This window comes from Schistocerca cancellata, chromosome 7 (assembly GCF_023864275.1).
Source record: "Schistocerca cancellata isolate TAMUIC-IGC-003103 chromosome 7, iqSchCanc2.1, whole genome shotgun sequence".
In the NCBI taxonomy this organism is placed as follows: Eukaryota; Metazoa; Arthropoda; class Insecta; order Orthoptera; family Acrididae; genus Schistocerca; species Schistocerca cancellata.
Window position 1 is genome coordinate 404,938,935 of NC_064632.1, and position 21,106 is coordinate 404,960,040.

Here is a 21,106-nt window from a genome sequence, read left to right on the forward strand (position 1 = left end):
GTTTTTCCCCCTCCTCCATTCCCCCCCCCCCATCTGCCTTTGGATCGGGAGTGCCATATTTGTGCCGCCATTTTCGTGCAGTGTTTTACGGTGTGTTTTTCCAGTGAGTGTTCCGTGTTGTGTCTTTTGGGAAGTGTAGCGAACAGCCATCATACTGTCGCTGGGTGTGATTTTTTTTATCTCTTGCGAACAGAACCCAGACTGTCGCCATGTTTTTTAATTGTGTGTCTACTATGCTACTTGTCTGATTCCTGTATATTTTATCAAAATTGCCAACCCCTTTTGCTTTCTGTTTTAACTTTCCGCATTTTTACTCCATCTTACACATTAAATCACCATTTTAGCGCCTGGTTTTCCTTGTTTCTTTCTTCTTCCTTTTTTTTTTAAAAAAAGTCTGTAGGCTGTAGAGCAGCGTAGTAAGCTGCTGCCAGCCCGCCCCCTTCGGGGGGAATTGAAAATCAATAAAGAAAAAAAAAAAGCGGTTATAGGCGCTTCAGTCTGGAACCGCGCGACCGATACGGTCGCAGGTTGGGATCCTACCTCGGGCATGGATGTGTGTGATGGTCTTAAGTTAGTTAGTTTTAAGTAGTTCTAAGTTCTAGGGCACTGATGACCTCAGATGTTAAGTCCCATAGTGCTCAGAGCCATTTGAGCCATCATCAGTCCCCTAGACTTAGAACCACTTAAACCTAACTAACCTGAGGACACACACATCCATGCCCGAGGCAGGATTCGAACGTGCGACCGTAGCAGCAGCGCGGTTCCGGACTGAAGCGCCTAGAACCGCTCGGTCACAGCGGCCGGCTAGGGACCAATGACCTCAGCAGTTTAGTCCTTCAGGAATTGACACTTTTTTTTTTACCTAGGGATCCTAGATACTGCGTAGACGGTGGTGCGTGCGCGCGCTCGTGTGTGTGTGTGTGTGTGTGCGTGCGTGTCGGTACTGACCCGAACTTGCGCATGAAGAGCCAGGCGCGGTCGAGGTTGCCGCCTTGGCAGCCGCGCTGGCCGCGGCTGTTGCACTCGAGCAGGTGGCCGGCGGACAGCGTGACGGGCTCGGTGCCCTTGGACATGATGTGGAAGCGGTCCGAGGCGACGTCCGCCGTCGAGATGGCCCAGGACGCGCCGCACCAGCCCTGGTCTCGCACGCTGCTCAGCATGCCCGGCCACTTGGAGCGCGCGTCGAAGCTGCGAGGCAGCCGCGACGGGTCCAGCACGCGCTTCACCGGCCGCATGCGCATCACCTGCAACACGCCCAGCCGCTCGCCACACTGGTTCCACTGTCTGCGAAAAGCTCGCAACGTAACATAGTAAAACACACAGCTCTCGTCCAGCGACTAAATACACAGAAGAGCCAATGAAAGTGGTACACCTGTATCTTCTGATGAATGTGTTATACAGGCTTATTACAAATGATTGAAGCGATTTCACAGCTCTACAATAACTTTATTATTTGAGATATTTTCACAATGCTTTGCACACACATACAAAAACTCAAAAAGTTTTTTTAGGCATTCACAAATGTTCGATATGTGCCCCTTTAGTGATTCGGCAGACATCAAGCCGATAATCAAGTTCCTCCCACACTCGGCGCAGCATGTCCCCATCAATGAGTTCGAAAGCATCGTTGATTCGAGCTCGCAGTTCTGGCACGTTTCCTGGTAGAGGAGGTTTAAACACGGAATCTTTCACATAACCCCACAGAAAGAAATCGCATGGGGTTAAGTCGGGAGAGCGTGGAGGCCATGACATGAAGTGTTGATCATGATCTCCACCACGACCGATCCATCGGTTTTCCAATCTCCTGTTTAAGAAATGCTTCTGCTTTAGCCTTTTCCGTAAGATTTTCCAAACCGTCGGCTGTGGTACGTTTAGCTCCCTGCTTGCTTTATTCGTCGACTTCCGCGGGCTACGCGTGAAACTTGCCCTCATGCGTTCAACCGTTTCTTCGCTCACTGCAGGCCGACCCGTTGATTTCCCCTTACAGAGGCATCCAGAAGCTTTAAACTGCGCATACCATCGCCGAATGGAGTTAGCAGTTGGTGGATCTCTGTTGAACTTCGTCCTGAAGTGCCGTTGCACTGTTATGATTGACTGATGTGAGTGCATTTCAAGCACGACATACGCTTTCTCGGCTCCTGTCGCCATTTTGTCTCACTGCGCTCTCGAGCGCTCTGGCTGCAGAAGCCTGAAGTGCGGCTTCAGCCGAACGAAACTTTATGAGTTTTTCTACGTATCTGTAGTGTGTCGTGACCATATGTCAATGAATGGAGCTACAGTGAATTTATGAAATCGCTTCAATCATTAGTAATAGCCCTGTATATCACAGTACACACTGCAGGAATGTAGTTATCTCGTCTAAGGAAAATCCGCACTATATGCAGCAATTGGAAAGGAAGCCAATGTTACGATTTGGGCTGGAAAGTTATCACAAAAGCTGAGCAGGCCATATTTTTTTAGACAGGTATGTGAATGGAAATTTTTATTTGGATGTGTCACAAATGTGATTAATAGCTCAAAGAGAAGGGATCATGATCATGTGTTACAGGAGAACAGATTCCTGCACACTTTGCTATTTAGGTGTGGCCACTGAATTGGGTGTGGTTCAGAAACATCTCCAGCCCAATTGAAATGACCACCACGAATGCTGTATCTTACTACTCCAGACAACTCACTGGAGAATAACCAAGTCCTTGGTGCAGCAATAATAAGGAATTGTCCCGGGCTCCTGTGTAGGGCTCCTGCGAGTACTCACAAGTGCTGCAACACGTTGACCGGACTCGACTAATGTCTGAAATAGTGCTGGAGGGAACTGACAACAGCCGGCACGGTAGCTCAGCATGTTCGGTCAGAGAGCTGGTTCGCCTCTGTAATAAAAAAAAAAAAACTGAGTGAAAGGATCAACAACGAACTTGAACGGATGTTACGTGACGTTCGCAACGACCACACACAACGATCAACAATGAACAAAATGGAAAAAAAAGCACCATGGATCCTGCAAGGCTGTCCATAAATCCGTAAGAGTTCGAAGGGGTGGAGATCATTGCCGAAGTCCAGCGGAATGCACAGTGGAGATGAATGGATGCAGGTGATCAGACAGGATGCTTAAATACGTGTCACCTGCCAGAGCCGTATCTAGATGTATCAGCGGTCTCATATTATACTAACTGCACACGCCCGACACCATTACAGATCCTCTACCAGCTCGAACAGTCCCCTGCAGACATACAGATTCCATGGATTCATGTGGTTGGCTCCATACCCGTACACGTTCATCTACTCGATACAATTTGAGACGTGACTCGTCCAACCAGGCAACATGTTTCCAGCCATCAACAGTCCAATGTCGGAGTTGACAGCCCCAGGCGGGCGTGTCATGCAGTCATGAAGGGTACACTACCGAGTCTTCGCCTCCGAAAGCACATATCGATGAGTTTTGTTGAAATGGTTTGCGCGCTGACACTTGTTGATGACCGAGCATTGAAATCTGTAGCAACTTCTGGAAAGGTTGCACTTCTGTCATGTTGAAGGATTCTCTTCAGTCGTCGTGGGTCCCATTCTTACAGGATCTTTTTCCAACCGCAGCGATGTCGTACATTTGATGTTTTACCGGATTCCTGATACTCACGGTTCAGTCGTGAAATGGTCGTACGGGAAAATTCCCACTTCAGCTCTACCTCGGAGATACTCTGTCCCATCGCTCGTGCACCGACTAAAACACCACTTTTTTTTTCTTTATTGAGTTTCGATTCCCCCCAAAGGGGTCACGCTGGCAGCAGCTTAGTACGCCACTCTTCAGCCAACAGAATTTGTTTTAAAAAGATGAAGATAATAAATAATAAAACCAGGCGACAAAAACCGGTGACTTAAATGGTAAAATGGCGGAAAATCGTGGAACTTAAAACATAGAACAAAGGGTTGATGATGCTAATAAAATACATATGAAGCAGACAGGTAAAAGAATAGACAAACAATTAAAAAAACGCGGCGACAGTCTGGTTTCTGTTCGCAAGAGATATAAAATTTACACCCGGCGACAGCATGGTTTCTGTTCGCTACACTTTGGAAAGGTGAACAACACTGAACATTCACTTGAACACTGCAGTAAAAAATTGGCAAAATATGGTATACCACAGCCGAGGGCAGATGGGGGGAACTGGACAGATGACGGGGAAGGAAAAGGGGGAAGGAGAGGAAAAAACGAAGTGGAGGGAGGGGGGAAAGGAGGCGATGGAGGACGAGGACCCATAAGATGGGGGTGGGTGTTGGGCAGACACGACAGGGAGTGGGGAAAGGCAGAGAAGGGGTATACAAAAGAAAGGACTCGGGGGGGAGGGGGGAGAGGGGATGCAGAGACAAGGTAGGTGGGGAGAAAACAGGATGGAAGGGGGGGGGAATATAACACCACTTTTTTTTTTCTTTATTGTGATTTTAAACACCTTATACAAAGGCGGGCTGTCAGCAGCACAATACGTCGCTCTTCAGCTGTGAGTTTGACAACAAGTAGTACATAAAGGTGGCATGGAGAAGACAGTCAAAACGGTGGGCAAAAAATGTAGACACTAAAAATCGAAAAAAACATGGAGCCGTTCACGCTGGACGAGAAACATCACTAACACTAGGTGACACGGTGCACATAACATGGATGATGGCGACGGCACGTGAACGGTAGTGGCGTGACGGCGAACAACACTACACACAAACGAAGGCACACACACGAAACACTAATGGCGATGATCTCCGGCGCGCGAATGTTCACTGAGCGTGCGCGAGTCCGGGGACCTGCCAAGAGAGGAGGAGGAGGAAGGGGAATGGGAGAGGGAGAGGGGAGAGCAGAGATGCCATGGGCAGAGGAGAGAGGGGGAGGGAGGAAGGGGGAGAGGAAGCCCAGAGGAAGAGGGGAGGAGGGAGGGGACGGGGGGGAAAGGAAAGAGAAGGGAAGGGAAGAGAAGGGAGGGAGGGTGCCTAAAGGAAAGGACACAGGAAGTGGGGGGAGGATCAAAGTTGATAGGAGGGGTAGATGGAGGGGAGGAGGACATCATCAGGGAGGGGGAGCTGGCGGAAGCCACCTTGGGAGAGGGTAAGGAGGGTGGAGAGTTGGAGAGTTGGAGACCGGGTGGGACGTGGGAATACAGGCACGGCAGCGGGCGGGGGTGGGAGAGGATTGGTGAGACAAGCGGCTGAGGAGGATTGAGTTTGCGGGAGGTGTACAGGATCCGTATCCTTTCAAGGAAGAGGAGGAGGTGGGGGAAGGGGATGAGATCATACAGGATCCGCGTGGGAGAGGGGAGACGGATGGGATAGGCGAGGCGTTGCACTCTTAATGTTACCACCATTGCTTTTAATGTCACCAAAGGTTGTTTTGACTTTCCTGTATGCTGAGTCTGTCCTTCCGACAATCATATCTTGTTCGATGTCTTCACATTTTTCCTGCAGCCATTTCATCTTAGCTTCCCTGCACTTCCTATTTATTTCATTCCTCAGCGACTTGTATTTCTGTATTCCTGATTTTCCTAGAACATGTTTGTACTTCCTCCTTTCTTCAATCAACTGAAGTATTTCTTCTGTTACCCATGGTTTCTTCGCAGCTACCTTCTTTGTACCTATGTTTTCCTTCGCAACTTCTGTGATGTATGGCTATTGAGATCAAAATGCCCAACGGGCCAACTGCTCGGTATCCTGGACGACATCATCCAAGTGTCCTGACCGTTCGCCGGATAGTTACGCTATTTAAGGAAACAGGAGGTCTTCAGCCATATGTGAAACGTCAACAACAACCTGCTACAAATGATGATGCCCAAATAGGTGTTTTAGCTGCTGTTGCGGCTAATCCGCACATCAGTAGCAGACAAATTGCGCGAGAATCGGGAATCTAAAAAACGTCGGTGTTGAGAATGCTACATCAACATCGATTTCACCCGTACAATATTTCTATGCACCAGGAATTGCATGGCGACGACTTTGGACGTCATGTACAGTTCTGCCACTGGTCACAAGAGAAATTACGGGACAATGACCTTTGGGCAACGGAAAATCCACGATGGCTGCGACAAGTGGAACATCAGCGACCTTGGCGGGTTAATGTATGGTGCGGCATTATGGGAGGAAGGATAATTGGCTCCCGTTTTATCGATGGCAATCTAAATCGTGCAATGTATACTGATTTCCTACGTAATGTTCTACCCATGTTACTACAAGATGTTTCACTGCATGACAGATTGGCGAAGTACTTCCAACATGATGGATGTCCGGCACATAGCTCGCATGCGGTTGAAGCGGTATTGAGTAGCATATTTCATGAGAGGTGGCTTGGTCGTCGAAGCACCATATCATGGCCTGCATGTTCACCGGATCTGACGTCCCCGGATTTCTTTCTGTGGGGAAAGTTGAAGTATATTTGCCGTGTCCGAACATTACGGAAGGCGAACTACTCGCTGTTGAGAGGATTGTCGTTACATGTATCGCCAAATGCATTGAGGTTGACGGACATCATTTTGAGCATTTATTGCATTAATGTGGTATTTACAGGTGATCACACTGTAAAAGCATGCTTTCTCAGAAATGATAAGTTCACAAAGGTACATGTATCATATTGGAACAACCGAATTAAAATATTCAAACGTACCTAAGTTCTGTATTTTAATTTAAAAAACCTACCTGTTACCAACTGTTCGTCTAAAATTGTGAGCCATATGTTTGTGACTATTACAGCGCCATCTATCACATAGCGAAAAAAGTGGTCCAAGTAAATCATTCATATTTCTTTACGTACTACACGAATATTTAATAAAAAATGGGGGTTCCTATTTAAAAAAACGCAGTTGATATCCGTTTGACCTATTGCAGCGTCATATAGCAAGCCACCCATAGCGCCATCTGGTTTCCCCCTTCAAGCTAGACAAGTTTCGTTCTTTCTAGTTTTTTTTTGGTTTGACGCTAATTTCGTGAGATATTTGGCCCGGTCACGATCAATGGACCATCCTGTATATTTCGCATCTGGCAGTCACAAACCACAGCTTCACAATGAGCTGGTTTTCTTTTCGTTATTGCTCGTAGTTATTGTGATACTTCAAAGTAAAGTACCACTCACATTTTGAAAAGTTTGCAGTGAAAAATGTAGTTGCTGGCCCGTTTACGATGTGATGCAGTTTACGGCATACGAGGTGTGTGGGAAAAGTATTGAGACTGAGAGCACAGTGAGTGATCTGGCAGCGCTGAGTTGTTGCACTTTTGTAGACCGGTGGGTTCATCACTTCCAGGTGCTCAGTCCGAGTTTCAGTTTCGTAAAACCGTCGCGTGATTGTTTGAGAGCGCCATCATTGAAGTTGTGTTTTTGTTGTGTGTTACGGAAATGGTAGAGCGGAATTTAAAGCAACGTTATTCTATCAACTTGGGGGATCGCGAGTGTGACCTTTGAAAAATTGAAATGGGCCTACGCGGAACATTCTTTATCAAGAACATAAGTTTTTCGCCGTCACAGATCATTTTTGGAAGCTTGAGCACACGTTGAAGATGAAACTCGCTCAGGAGATCTTCAACTTCCAAAACTGACGAAAACGTCGAATGTGTCCATGCTCTTGTGAAATTATTCCTCCCCAAGAAACTCTCAACCAAGTGTTTTACAAAGATTTCCTTGAAAGGCTTTGCAAAAGGGTGACTCTAGTGAGACTGGACGTATGCAGACAAGAGGAGGCTGTGTCACAACAATACCCCGTATCACGCGACCACTTCCATCACGGAATTTTTGACCTAAGAAAGGCATTTCTGTTGTTCCATAGCCCCACTATTCAACTGAACTGAGTCCTTGTGACATTTTCTTATCGCGAGATTGAAAAAAATGTCTTACAAGGACATCATTTTGGAACTCTGGAAACATTAAAAAGATTGTGACCACCATGTTGAGGGCCCTACAAATTGAAGTCTTTCAGCGCTGCTGCCAGGACTGTGCACAACGACTCCTCTGGTGTATAGCTGCCGAAGGGAACCACATTCAAGCGGACAATATTGTTATTGAAAAAAAAAAAAGCTTTGGGAGATAAAAAATATCACTCTCGTTGCTTTTCTCACATATATCGTACGAGGGGCGTTTGAAAAGTCCGCGCAAAAACAAAAACTACTGATGTTTTTGAGGTAAACATTTTTTATTTTTCGACACAGTCTCCTTTTAGACTTATACACTTCGTCCAACGCTGTTCTAATTTTTTGATCCCTTCGGAATAATAGGAATTGTTCAAGTCTGCAGAATAGCTATTAGTTGCTGCAATCATCTCCTCGTTTGAACAAAATCTTTGTCCCACCAGCCATTAACTTAGGGAACAAATAGTAGTCCCAGGGAGCCCAGCCTGGAGAATAGGGGGGATGTGAAACGAGTTGGAATCGTGTTTCCATTAATTTTGCGACCTCAACTTCTGAGGTGTGTGCTGGTGCATTGTCATAATGGAAAATGACTTTTTTGCGGTCTAATCGTCGGCGTTTTTCTTGCAGCTCGGTTTTCAAACGGTCCAATAACGATGAATAATACGCACTTGTAATAGATTTACCCTTTTCCAGATACTCGATGAGGATTATCCCTTGCGAATCCCAAAAGTCAGTCGCCATAACCTTTCTGACCAAAGTAATGGTCTTCGCCCTTTTTGGTGCAGATTCTCCCTTGGTAACCCATTGTTTGGATTGCTGTTTGGTCTCAGGAGTATAGTAATGTATCCATGTTTCATACACAGTGACGAAACGACGCTTAAATTCCTGCAGATTCTTCCTGAACAGCTGCAAACCATCCTTGCAACACTTCACACGATTCCGTTTTTTTAGTCAAGCGTGAGCAATCGCGGGACCCATCTTGCGGATAGCTTTCTCATGTCCAAATGTTTATGCAATATATTATGTACCCTTTCATTCGAGATGCCCACAGCACTAGCGATGTCATGCACCTTAACTCTTCTTTCATGCATCACCATACCACGGATTTTATCAATGATTTCTGGAGTGGTAACCTACACAGGGCGTCCATAACGTTGTGCATCACTTCTGCCAGTATGGCCACTCCGAAACTTTTCAAACCACTTACAAACTATTCTAATCGAAGGTGCCGAGTCACCGTAATGTTTATCAAGCTTCTCTTTAGTCTCCTGAGGCGTTTTGCCTTTCATAAGGTAATGTTTAATCACCAAGCGAAGTTCTTTTTCGTCCATTTTTTTGACAATCACTCGACTTCCTTGATTCACACGAATGCCAGACTCAAAGAAATAGACCAATATGACTGAAACTTGGTGTGCGTTCTTTCCAAAGATGCTACTAACTAAACATGACCTCGATACGCGCCGGTGGGGCCATCTCTCGGACTTTGCGCGGACTTTTCAATCGCCCCTCGTATATTGTTGCGTAAGCAATGTTGCTAACATGCCTAAATCGTTTTTAACGCTGGACCTCTTTCCAGTCTCCAGCAAATACGTGATACATTTTGACGTTCGAGCTACGACGCGCCACATAAGCGTTTCAGCAGGTGTACTCACCGCCCTCTGCGGCTGCAGCGTGCCGAGTCGCAGCGAGATGCCCTCTGTGAGGCGGTGTCCCCAGAAGGGCGTGTGGTTGCTGGCGCGCCAGCCCAGCCGGTAGGTGTCGGCGTTGACGCCCTGGATGATCTCGGGGTCCACGAGACACTGCGACTGCTCGCACAGCAGCTCCAGACGGCCGCCCATCGACTGGCACTTACTGCAAGCAGGACACATCCTCTCTCACTGGTCGCCACATCACGGCACCGACACAACAAGCTACGCTTCTCTACAGGCTGTCCCTACAGGAGAGCCTCAGTGGTCGCGGAGATAACGAAACCGATCATTCGAAGCGAAGACTGGAATTATTATATGTGTGATGTCTGTTCTTTCCGAGATGTGCTAAAGAAGGCACACCACACAAATACAAGCATCTGACGACCAGTAACGATGTACATGAAACGTATTCGCCGTTGCGAATACGAACAACCATCAGCTGTGTAGGGGGATGAAGAGAGTGAAAATTTGTGCCAGACTGTGACTCGAACCCATATTTCCCGTTTTCTGCGAGCGGTCGATTTAACCGCTTTGGCTATCCGTACAGGACTCACGGCCAGGCCCGAACTTCCATACGTCACGATCTGTACTCGTACACACATTATGTAATTCTCCTACAGGGGAGGACATCCGAAAACAAAGGAAGTAGGTTACAGTACGCTTGTTCGCCCACTGCTTGAATACTGCTCAGCAGTGTGGGATCCGTACCAGATAGGGTTGATAGAAGATATAGAGAAGATCCAACGGAGAGCAGCGCGCTTCGTTACAGGATCATTTAGTAATCGCGAAAGCGTTACGGAGATGATAGATAAACTCCAGTGGAAGACTTTGCAGGAGAGACGCTCAGTAGCTCGGTACGGGCTTTTGTTAAAGTTTCGAGAACATACCTTCACCGAAGAGTCAAGCAGTATATTGCTCCCGCCTACGTATATCTCGCGAAGAGACCATGAGGATAAAATCAGAGAGATTAGAGCCCACACAGACGCATACCGACAATCCTTCTTTCCACGAACAATACGAGACTGGAATAGAAGGGAGAACCGATAGAGTTGCTCAACGTACCCTCCGCCACACACTGTCAGGTGGCTTACGGAGTATGGATGTAGATGTAGATGTAGAAATGTTTTAATTGAAAGTCACTGCCTGGTATCAGCGGAAAAATACAGTACTACAGTGCTTGTATTGTTAAGAAGAACGATACAATGTTCCTTCGGGCATGCGTGTATATCCGAAGGAGTAGGCTGAGCTGTGGCTGGCTCGAGTCAGACTTGTCTTGGGTTAAACCTTGATTACAGTCCTGTGGTTTTATTTCTCCTGCGGCTATCGCGATAATGTTTCTGCCCTCTCCATGAGTGGCAGCAGCAACGTGTATCGATACTAGTACTGCCGTACTATCTTTGGTGTGGCGGCTATAGTTTCCAGTCGGTCGGGGGGCGTGGAGCAGCAAGGAAGTCTCTGTCGCGCATACTCTGACCGAGGTCACTGGAGGCGTGCTCGCGCGGTTGGAGTGTGAGGTGCTGCGTGTGCTACGAAGTTCGTCGCCCACCGATCTTCGACATGAAAGTTGAGTCCTCACTTTACCTACTATCGAGCCTCAACAGTTTACATTTCTTCGTTTGATCCTAGTTGTCGCTTTTGGGACATTCCCACGAGCAACAACGTGTGTGTATTCAAGTCGGCCAAGATTCCAAACGTCTTCCTGTGGAGTTTAATTTCATTTATTCCCTGTTATTGAAGTTGACCAGTGGTATCCTCTGCCTTGTGGCCATTGATGTTCCGGTTACCTGCCCTGGTCGTTGACGTAATTTTCGGCAGCGTATTTTCCTCGTCGTGTTGTTGCTGACCAGCGCGGCGTGTAGTTCGACAGCTGAGGTGTTGTTGGTCGTTCTGGGCGCCAATATTCTGTGTGTCGTTGTATTGAAATCTTGTGGTCGTTTTGCTGGTTGCGTGGAGCGGAACTGATTTTGTTGATTGGTCAGTCGGCTGTCTGTCGGTTGGGTTGCCTTCAGATTAAGAAGTCGTTGAACAGACTGCCTGTCTCACCTAAACGGGCGTTAGTGTTACAATCCCAGTCCGACCCGTGCAAACTTCTGAGCGCCGTTCCTTGTGTGTTACAGTAATTTCCCTGTTTGGGTTTTAGTTATTTGGCTACAGCCGAGTATCAATATCTCTTAAATTAATATTCATGTCTTGCCCTTAAGACATGATATTGTTATTCTTTATAGGGACCTTCAGCCGAATTTTATAAAATATGTTTTAAGATACGGCCTTCTGCCTTTTAAAATTGAAACTCTTCTTTCTAGGGCTTAAGCCGTTAAATTATTTATTGATGTACGGCCTTCAGCCGAGTCTTAATATCTCTTAAATTAATGTTCTTGTTTCGCCCTTAAGGCATAAGATTGTTATGCTTTTGTATGGGGCCTTCAGCGCAATTTTGCATGAAATGTTTTAAAATAAGGCCTTCTACCTTTTGACTGAAACTCTTCTTATTGCTTAATATGCGGCCCCCAGCCAAGTTCTATTAAGTGTAAATTGCTAAGGCCTTCAGCCTGTTTAGATTGAAGAGTTAGAAAATATTCTTGGGTGAAACCTCCAGAAGAACCTTGTATTTGAATTTCTTGCTTAGGCCTTGTGTCTTGGGGATTTGAGTGTGGCCTTCACCCGATATAAAGTTAATCAAAGGAGGTCGGTTAAAGTTTTGAGTGTTTTTCATCCTTGTTGTAATACCGTGTGTTGATGAATAAAGTTTGAATGTTGAGTGCAACTGACAGCAACTTATTTTGGCCCCTATCCACAACCCAATCCACTCTGTCCTGCTAGCCCAGGCATTTCACAGGCACTGCGGAGACTTCAGCCGTTATGAAATACATGAAATGTATTTGCAGTTGCGAATACGAACAACCTTGAGCTGTGTAAGGGAACGACGAGAAATACACTCCTGGAAATTGAAATAAGAACACCGTGAATTCATTGTCCCAGGAAGGGGAAACTTTATTGACACATTCCTGGGGTCAGATACATCACATGATCACACTGACAGAACCACAGGCACATAGACACAGGCAACAGAGCATGCACAATGTCGGCACTAGTACAGTGTATATCCACCTTTCGCAGCAATGCAGGCTGTTATTCTCCCATGGAGACGATCGTAGAGATGCTGGATGTAGTCCTGTGGAAAGGCTTGCCATGCCATTTCCACCTGGCGCCTCAGTTGGACCAGCGTTCGTGCTGGACGTGCAGATCGCGTGAGACGACGCTTCATCCAGTCCCAAACATGCTCAATGGGGGACAGATCCGGAGATCTTGCTGGCCAGGGTAGTTGACTTACACCTTCTAGAGCACGTTGGGTGGCACGGGATACGTGCGAACGTGCATTGTCCTGTTGGAACAGCAAGTTCCCTTGCCGGTCTAGGAATGGTAGAACGATGGGTTCGATGACGGTTTGGATGTACCGTGCACTATTCAGTGTCCCCTCGACGATCACTAGTGGTGTACGGCCAGTGTAGGAGATCGCTCCCCACACCATGAGGCCGGGTGTTGGCCCTGTGTGCCTCGGTCGTATGCAGTCCTGATTGTGGCCCTCACCTGCACGGCGCCAAACACGCATACGACCGTCATTGGCACCAAGGCAGAAGCGACTCTCATCGCTGAAGACGACACGTCTCCATTCGTCCCTCCATTCACGCCTGTCGCGACACCACTGGAGGCGGGCTGCACGATGTTGGGGCGTGAGCGGAAGACGGCCTAACGGTGTGCGGGACCGTAGCCCAGCTTCATGGAGACGGTTGCGAATGGTCCTCGCCGATACCCCAGGAGCAACAGTGTCCCTAATTTGCTGGGAAGTGGCGATGCGGTCCCCTACGGCACTGCGTAGGATCCTACGGTCTTGGCGTGCATCCGTGCGTCGCTGCGGTCCGGTCCCAGGTCGACGGGCACGTGCACCTTCCGCCGACCACTGGCGACAACATCGATGTACTGTGGAGACCTCACGCCCCACGTGTTGAGCAATTCGGCGGTACGTCGACCCGGCCTCCCGTATGCCCACTATACGCCCTCGCTCAAAGTCCGTCAACTGCACATACGGTTCACGTCCACGCTGTCGCGGCATGCTACCAGTGTTAAAGACTGCGATGGAGCTCCGTATGCCACGGCAAACTGGCTGACACAGACGGCGGCGGTGCACAACTGCCGCGCAGCTAGCGCCATTCGACGGCCAACACCGCGGTTCCTGGTGTGTCCGCTGTGCCGTGCGTGTGATCATTGCTTGTACAGCCCTCTCGCAGTGTCCGGAGCAAGTATGGTGGGTCTGACACACCGGTGTCAATGTGTTCTTTTTTCCATTTCCAGGAGTGTATTAGTGACAAAAGCGAAAAAGAGAATGGGTTCAATTTCGGCACTGGAAATTCATTGCCTCTTTTCTCACACCTGATTGGTTACCTTAAAGTCTCATCCTACTGGCTACATGAAACTGACGCGTTGTTAACCTACACTGAGCTGAAAAGTCATGGGATACCTCCTAATATCGAAACGGACCTCCTTTTGCCCGTCGTACTGCAGCAACTCGGCGCGGCATGGGCTCAACAAGTCGTTGGAACCTCCTGCAGAAATATTGAGCCATGCTGTCTCTATAGCCACCTACTACTGCGAAAATGTTGGCGGCGCACGATTTGTGCACGAGCTGACCTATTGACTACGTCCAATAAAAGTTTGATGGGATTCATGTCGGGCGATTTGGGTGGCCAGATCATTCGCTCGATTGTCCAGGACGTTCTTCAACCGAATCACAAACAGTTATGGCCTGGTAACATCACATCGTTGTTTGGGAGCGTCAAGTCCATGAGTGGCTGCGAATGGTCTCCAAGTAGCGGAACATAGCCATTTCCTGTCATGATCGGTTCAGTTGGACCAGCGGACCCAGTCTGTCCCATGTAAACACAGCCGACACAGTTATGGAGCCACCACCAGGTTGCACAGTGGCTTGTTGACAACTTGGGTCCATGATTTCGTGTGGTCTGCACCACTCTCGAACCCTGCCATCAGCTCTTACCAACTGAAATCTGAACTCATCTGACCAGCACACGGTTTTCCAGTTGTCTAAGGTCAAACCGAAATGGTCATGAGCCCAGGAGCGGCGGTGCAGGCAATGTTGTGCTGCTAGCAAAGGTACTTGGGTCAGTAGTCTGCTGTCATAGCCCACTAAAGCTTCATTTCGCCGGACTGTCCTAACAGATATATTTGTCGTACGGCCAACATTGATTTCTGCAGTTACTTCACGGATTGTTGCTGACAGCTCAACGCAAACGCCGCTGCTCTTGGTTGTTAAGTGAGTGCCGTTGGCCACAGCGTTGTTCATTATGAGAGATAAAGCCTGAAATTTGACTTTCTCGGCTAACTCTTCATACTGTGGTTCTCGGAATACTGAATTCCCTTACGATTTCCGAAACGGAATGTCCCATGCGTCTAGCTTCAACTACCAGTCCGCGTTTGGAGCCTGTTAATTCCCGTCGTGCGGCCACAATCGCGTCGGAAACTTTTTCACATGAATCACCTGAGTACAAATGACAGCTCTGCTAATGCACTGCCCTTTTATACCTCGGGTACACGACACTACTGCCATCTGTATGTGTGCATATCTTCATCACATGACTTCCGTCACCACAGCGTATGGACAGTAAGAAACACCACTGTGACTAGCGCTGGCCTTGATCTAAACTTTAGCCCTAAGTGTGTTTCTCAATCACTGAAAGTGTGCATTGGAATATATTAGGAACTCTTGCAATTTTATTCCTGATAAATAAACAATAATTTACATAAAATGCTTAACAAAATAAAACAGCTTAATGACGACGATAACTACAAAGAAGGGAACCTCCCCATTGCACCCCCCTCAGATTTAGTTATAAGTTGGCACAGTGGATAGGCCTTGAAAAACTGAACACAGATCAATCGAGAAAACAGGAAGAAGTTGTGTGGAACTATGAAAAAAGTAAGGGAAATATACAAAATGAGTAGTCCATGAGCAACATAGGCAACGTAAGGAGAATCTGAGCTCAGGAGCGCCGTGGTCCCGTGGTTAGCGTGAGTAGCTACAGAACGAGAGGTCCTTGGTTGAAGTCTTCCCTCGACTGAAAATTTTACTTTCTTTATTTTCGCAAAGTTATGATCTGTCCGTTCGTTCATTGACGTCTCTGTTCACTGCAATAAGTTTAATGTCTGTGTTTTGCGACCGCACCGCAAAACCGTGCGTTTAGTAGACGAAATGACGTGCCTCACCAATGGGAACCGAAAACATTTGATCGCAAGGTCATAGGTCAACCGATTCCTCCACGGGAAAACACGTCTGATGTATTCTATACGACACTGGTGACGGCATGTGCGTCACATGACAGGAATATGTTGTCGACCCACCTAACTTCTGCACTTGACGAATGGGTGAAAAGATTCTTCTACTTTGCCCGATTTAGGTTTTCTTGTGGATGTGATAATCACTCCCAAAAAAGTGAAGAAAACATAAGAGTTTGTCACATAAACTGAAAATAAAAAATTAAATTTTTCACTCGAGGGAGACTTGAACCTAGGACTTCTCGTTCCGTAGCTGCTCTTGCTAACCACGGGACCACGGCGCTCCTTGCCTGACAGTGTCCTTGATGTTGCATGTCTTCGCATGGACTACTCAGTTTGTATATTTTACTAATTTTTTACATAGTTCCACACAACTTCTTCCTGTTTTCTCGATTGATCTGTGTTCAGTTTTTCAAGGGCTATCCACTGTGCCAACTTATAATTAAATCTGAGAGGGGTGCGATTGGGAGGTTCCCTTGTTAGAAGTGTTTCTCTTGGGACCCGATTGAAATGGAGCATACGTATGCGAGAACGTTTTTGCTTCAAATGATCGTTTACGTATAGCTACAGAATAACAGAAATGAAAGTTAATGCCATCGAAACGAGTTATTCAAACCAGACCAATGTGAACTGCTCTGAAACTCTGAGCTTCCTTCTACAGCTGTTCTTGTTCTGACGTCAAGCAACTATTTCGCCATTAGTTAGTACTTTTGTTTATTGTAACTGAAATCGTAGATGGCAGACATATATTCAACGAAATACCATTTATAAGATACAAACGTACTTGACAACTTGGACTTACCATTCATTGCAGTTTATCTTCACTGTTTCCCCGTACACATAATACCGGCCGTTATGGTAACATTCTGAAAAAGAAAGGAAAGAAAATGTCGATAATCATTGTTACAACCATGGCGTGAAACATTAGCTTCTTCCTATGTATGAAATATTCAAAAACTTAAAGGGATTTAGCTGGGTATTTATTTCGATAACTGCCGAAGGCTGCTTGTCGCTATGTAATAACTCGTATTATGCTATCCCTCGTAGTTTATATGGCCTTCAGAAGTGATAAATAATTCCTCTTACGACTATTGTCAGTAATAAAGACGATGCGATACACCTTATAGCAAAATACCTTGCTATTCTGTTGAGCTACCGAGTAGGAATTCGACAGATTTCATATGTCTTTTGCGTTTGACTGACTCTGATATTTGATCTCTCTCGTCACTGTCGTTCCTGTGTCGGTTTAGTTTTGATAGACTGGGATTAGGTTTGGTGCTGAAATAATTAACCTGTTACGACAGTATTAATTTCCATTTCCGTTTTATTCAGTGGCCTGTTCTATGAGCAGGCAGACGGAGTTACTTTGGAGTGCCCTGCGTCACCTATTGTCAATATTTTCATGGAAAATTTCGCGGAATTTGTCCTGGAATAGGTAGCATTGAAACCTGCATGCTTTTTTTTAGACATGTAGACGATACTTTTCAGATTTGGTTTCACAATAGTGACAATTTGCAGCTACTTAGATCTCACTTAAACCCATGGGAATATTCGCTATCGAGCTGGGAAAGGATGGCTCCTTGGTCAAGAGGAATTTTTATAGGAAGCCAGCCCACATGTTTGTATCTTCAGAGTGACAGTTGTCACCATCGAGCTCAGCCTGAAGGGGCACTTCGTAACTTGGTTCATAAGACCCATATCATCTCAGACCATGAAAGTTTGTCAGATGAGTTAACGCATTTCGGCAGAATGGCTATAATAAAAACGGATCAGACGCCCGTTGCTCTATCGACCAACCGTGCATCGGCTGACTGATGAGAATAGTATTGTGTCGCATAAGTCTACGGCATTTCTGTGTTACGCAGGTACTGTTTTCAACAGGATAGATCATGTTCTGATGAAATGAAATGATCGTATGGCATTATTGACCAAGAGACCACATCTGGCGTCGTTCAGCCACCTGCTGCAAGTCTCTTTACTTGACGCGACTTGCGCGCCGTTGATGATGAAACGATGATGAAAACAACACAATACTCAGTTCCCGAACTGATAATATCTCCGAAGCCAAGATATTTCAAGTTTTCTTAAGATGGTTTTCTGTTTTACTGTGTAAATGCTTGTCTTTAAAGGTTGCCTTTTATTATGTTGATAAATTATTGGGCTTTTAGGCGAGGAATTAATGAAAATTTTCCTTAATATGGATTTTAGCCGAGATTTGTAAATGCTTGCCTTTTAAAGAATTTCCTTTGCTGATCTGAAATATTATTTGGGCTTTTTAGTCGAGAAGATATTTTAATTTTACTTAAGTAAGGCCTTCAGCTGTTTGTCTAAATTCTGGTGCCTTAAAGGGAATTATTTAAGGATATTTTGTTTTTGCTTAAGTAAGGCCTTCAGCCGTTTCTCTAAATCCTTGCGTTTTAAAGGAAATTATTTAAACTTTATTATTGAGAAGTTACTTGGGCCCTCAGCCGTGAATTGATCCTTGTTGTTTTAAAGAGAAAACTTAGCAGTGGTTTTCGAGGAAAAACGTTGTGTGTTCTTGTGTAAGTAACAGTAACTGATCTTGGCCCCTTTCCACAACCCTTCTGTCACGTCAGCAGACAAGTACTCCCCATCACAGAGGCCGTCAATTACTCTGGTTTAGTGGTTCATAGCCGATTCACGGACATTAAACTTTGAAAGGACCCACTATAAGCAGTTCAGAACTTCCAAGAGATTTCCTTCTGGTGTGTGTATAAAATATGATACGGAAATAGGAGAAGCTGAGAGTGTAAAATTCTTGGGATTACAACTTGATAATAAATTCAGTTGGGAGCAACATACTAACGAACTGCTAAAGCGCCTAAACAAGTCTGTCTTTGCAATGCGAATGATGTCAGACATAGGAGATATAAATGTAAAAAAACTGGCATATTTTACTTATTTTCACTCCAGTATGTCATATGGTATATTTTGGGGTAACTCCACAAACAGAGAAAAATATTTTTAGAGTACAGAAGCGTATAATAAGAGTAATGAGTAGTGTAAATCCAAGAACATCATGTCGAAACCTGTTCAAAGAATTTGGCATATTAACCACAGCTTCTCTGTATATTTATTCCTTAATGAAGTTTGTTGTAAATAATACCTCTCTTTTTCCAACTAACTGTATCAATACTAGGTCAATACTAGGAATAAGAACAATATACATGAAGATTTAAAATCACTTACTCTTGCCCAGAAAGGAGTCCAGTATTCAGCAACGCATATTTTCAATAAGCTACCAGCAACCATTAAGAGTTTAGTTTCAGACAAGGCACAATTTAAACATAATGTAAAAGAATTTTTGGTCGCCAACTCCTTCTATTCCATCCACGAGTTTCTCAACAAGTGCAGTAGACCATTTTAATGACAATTTATTGTTGTTGTGGTCTTCAGTCCTGAGACTGGTTTGATGCAGCTCTCCATGCTACTCTATCCTGTGCAAGCTTCTTCATCTCCCAGTACCTACTGCAACATACATTCTTCTGAATCTGCTTAGTGTATTCATCTCTTGGTCTCCCTCTACGATTTTTACCCTCCACGCTGCCATCCAATACTAAATTGGTGATCCCTTGATGCCTCAGAACAGGTCCTACCAACGGATCCCTTCTTCTAGTCAAGTTGTGCCACAAACTCCTCTTCTCCCCAATTCTGTTCAATACCTCCTCATTAGTTATGTGATCTACCCATCTAATCTTCAGCATACTTCTGTAGCACCACATTTCGAAAGCTTGTATTCTCTTCTTGTGCAAACTATTTATCGTCCATGTTTCACTTCCATACGTGGCTTCCATACATGGCTACACTCCATACTTCATACTTTCAGAAACGACTTGCTGACACTTAAATCTATACTCGATGTTAACAAATTTTTCTTCTTCAGAAACGCTTTTCTTGCCATTGCCAGTCTACATTTTATATCCTCTCTACTTCGACCATCATCAGTAATTTTGCTTCCCAAATAGCAAAACTCCTTTACTACTTTAAGTGTCTCATTTCCTAATCTAATTCCCTCAGCATCACCCGAGTTAACTCGACTACATTCCATTATCCTCGTTTTGCTTTTGTTGATGTTCATCTTATATCCTCCTTTCAAGACACTGTCCAATTTATTATACTTTAATTTTTGACAATACTTGCTTATAACAGCCAAGTAACTACCTACTGTGTGAATGATGGATGTATGGGAAGCAGATGTAAGTCTTAAGTCTGTAAATAGTGGAAGTTTAATTTTAAATCCTGTACATAATCTGACTGTTCTTAACTGAGGATCACTGAAATGAATAATTTACTTTAATTTTTGACAATACTTGGTTGTAATAGCCAAGAAACTAGCAAATGTCTGAACGATGGATTTAATGAAAGCAGATGTAAATATTAAACCTGTAAATATTAGAAGTTTAAATTTAATTCATGTACGTAATTTTACTGTTAATTGACTGAGGATCATTAAAATTAATGCAGCTCAAGTTTTTGTAATTACATTTTTGTAATGTGTTTATCTGACATGTTCCATACCCAGGAGAATTCCCTCTTTTATGGGTCTATGGAATGAATAATTAATCTAATCTAATCTCTAGTCTAATTCACCTATCCGCTCTCTCCTCTGCATTTAACAATGACATTCCCATTGCGCTCTCAATGTTACCACCTTCGCATTTAATTTCACCGAAGGTTTTTTGACTTTCCTGTATGCTGAGTCCGTCCTTCCCTTGTCAGAACAGCAGGGGCCCTGCAGCAGACTCACTTGTTACGAGTAGTGGGTCGAGACGAAGAGGTGTTTACTCACCGCGGACGGGCTCCGGCGGCGGGATGATGCCCTTGCAGAAGGACCAGTAGTCGGGGCAGCAGTCCTCCGAGTTGGTGCGGTTGCAGAAGTCGTCGCAGTAGCAGAGCGTGCCCAGGATGGGCACGGAGCAGTCGTCCTGGCGGTTGGGGCAGCACGTGCCCCGCGTGCCGCGCGTCGCGCAGTAGGGCCCGCGCAGGTCCGAGTAGTCGGCGCCGCCCACCGCCACCAGCAGGCTCGCCCCCAGCGCCGCCAGCGACAGCCACAGCAAGCTCCTGCAAAAAGTGGTTCACATGGCTCTGAGCACGACGGGACTTAACTTCTGAGGTCATCAGTCCCCTAGAACTAAACCTAACTAACCTAAGGACATCACACACATCCATGCCCGAGGCAGGATTCGAACCTGCGA

The 21,106-nt window shown here is 45.7% G+C and overlaps 1 protein-coding gene across 1 annotated transcript in view; it reads right to left on the minus strand.

Moving 5' to 3' along the window:
• LOC126092078 (tubulointerstitial nephritis antigen-like) overlaps positions 1 to 21,106 on the minus strand; it is a 570,548-nt gene that overhangs the window by 21,184 nt on the left and 528,258 nt on the right. Inside the window, exons 4-7 of the mRNA XM_049907500.1 lie at positions 20,701 to 20,972; positions 16,693 to 16,756; positions 9,510 to 9,708; positions 949 to 1,244 (exon numbers count right to left, since the gene is read on the minus strand). Of these exons, the coding sequence (XP_049763457.1) occupies positions 949 to 1,244; positions 9,510 to 9,708; positions 16,693 to 16,756; positions 20,701 to 20,972 (831 nt within the window). The remainder of the gene's footprint in view (positions 1 to 948; positions 1,245 to 9,509; positions 9,709 to 16,692; positions 16,757 to 20,700; positions 20,973 to 21,106) is intronic.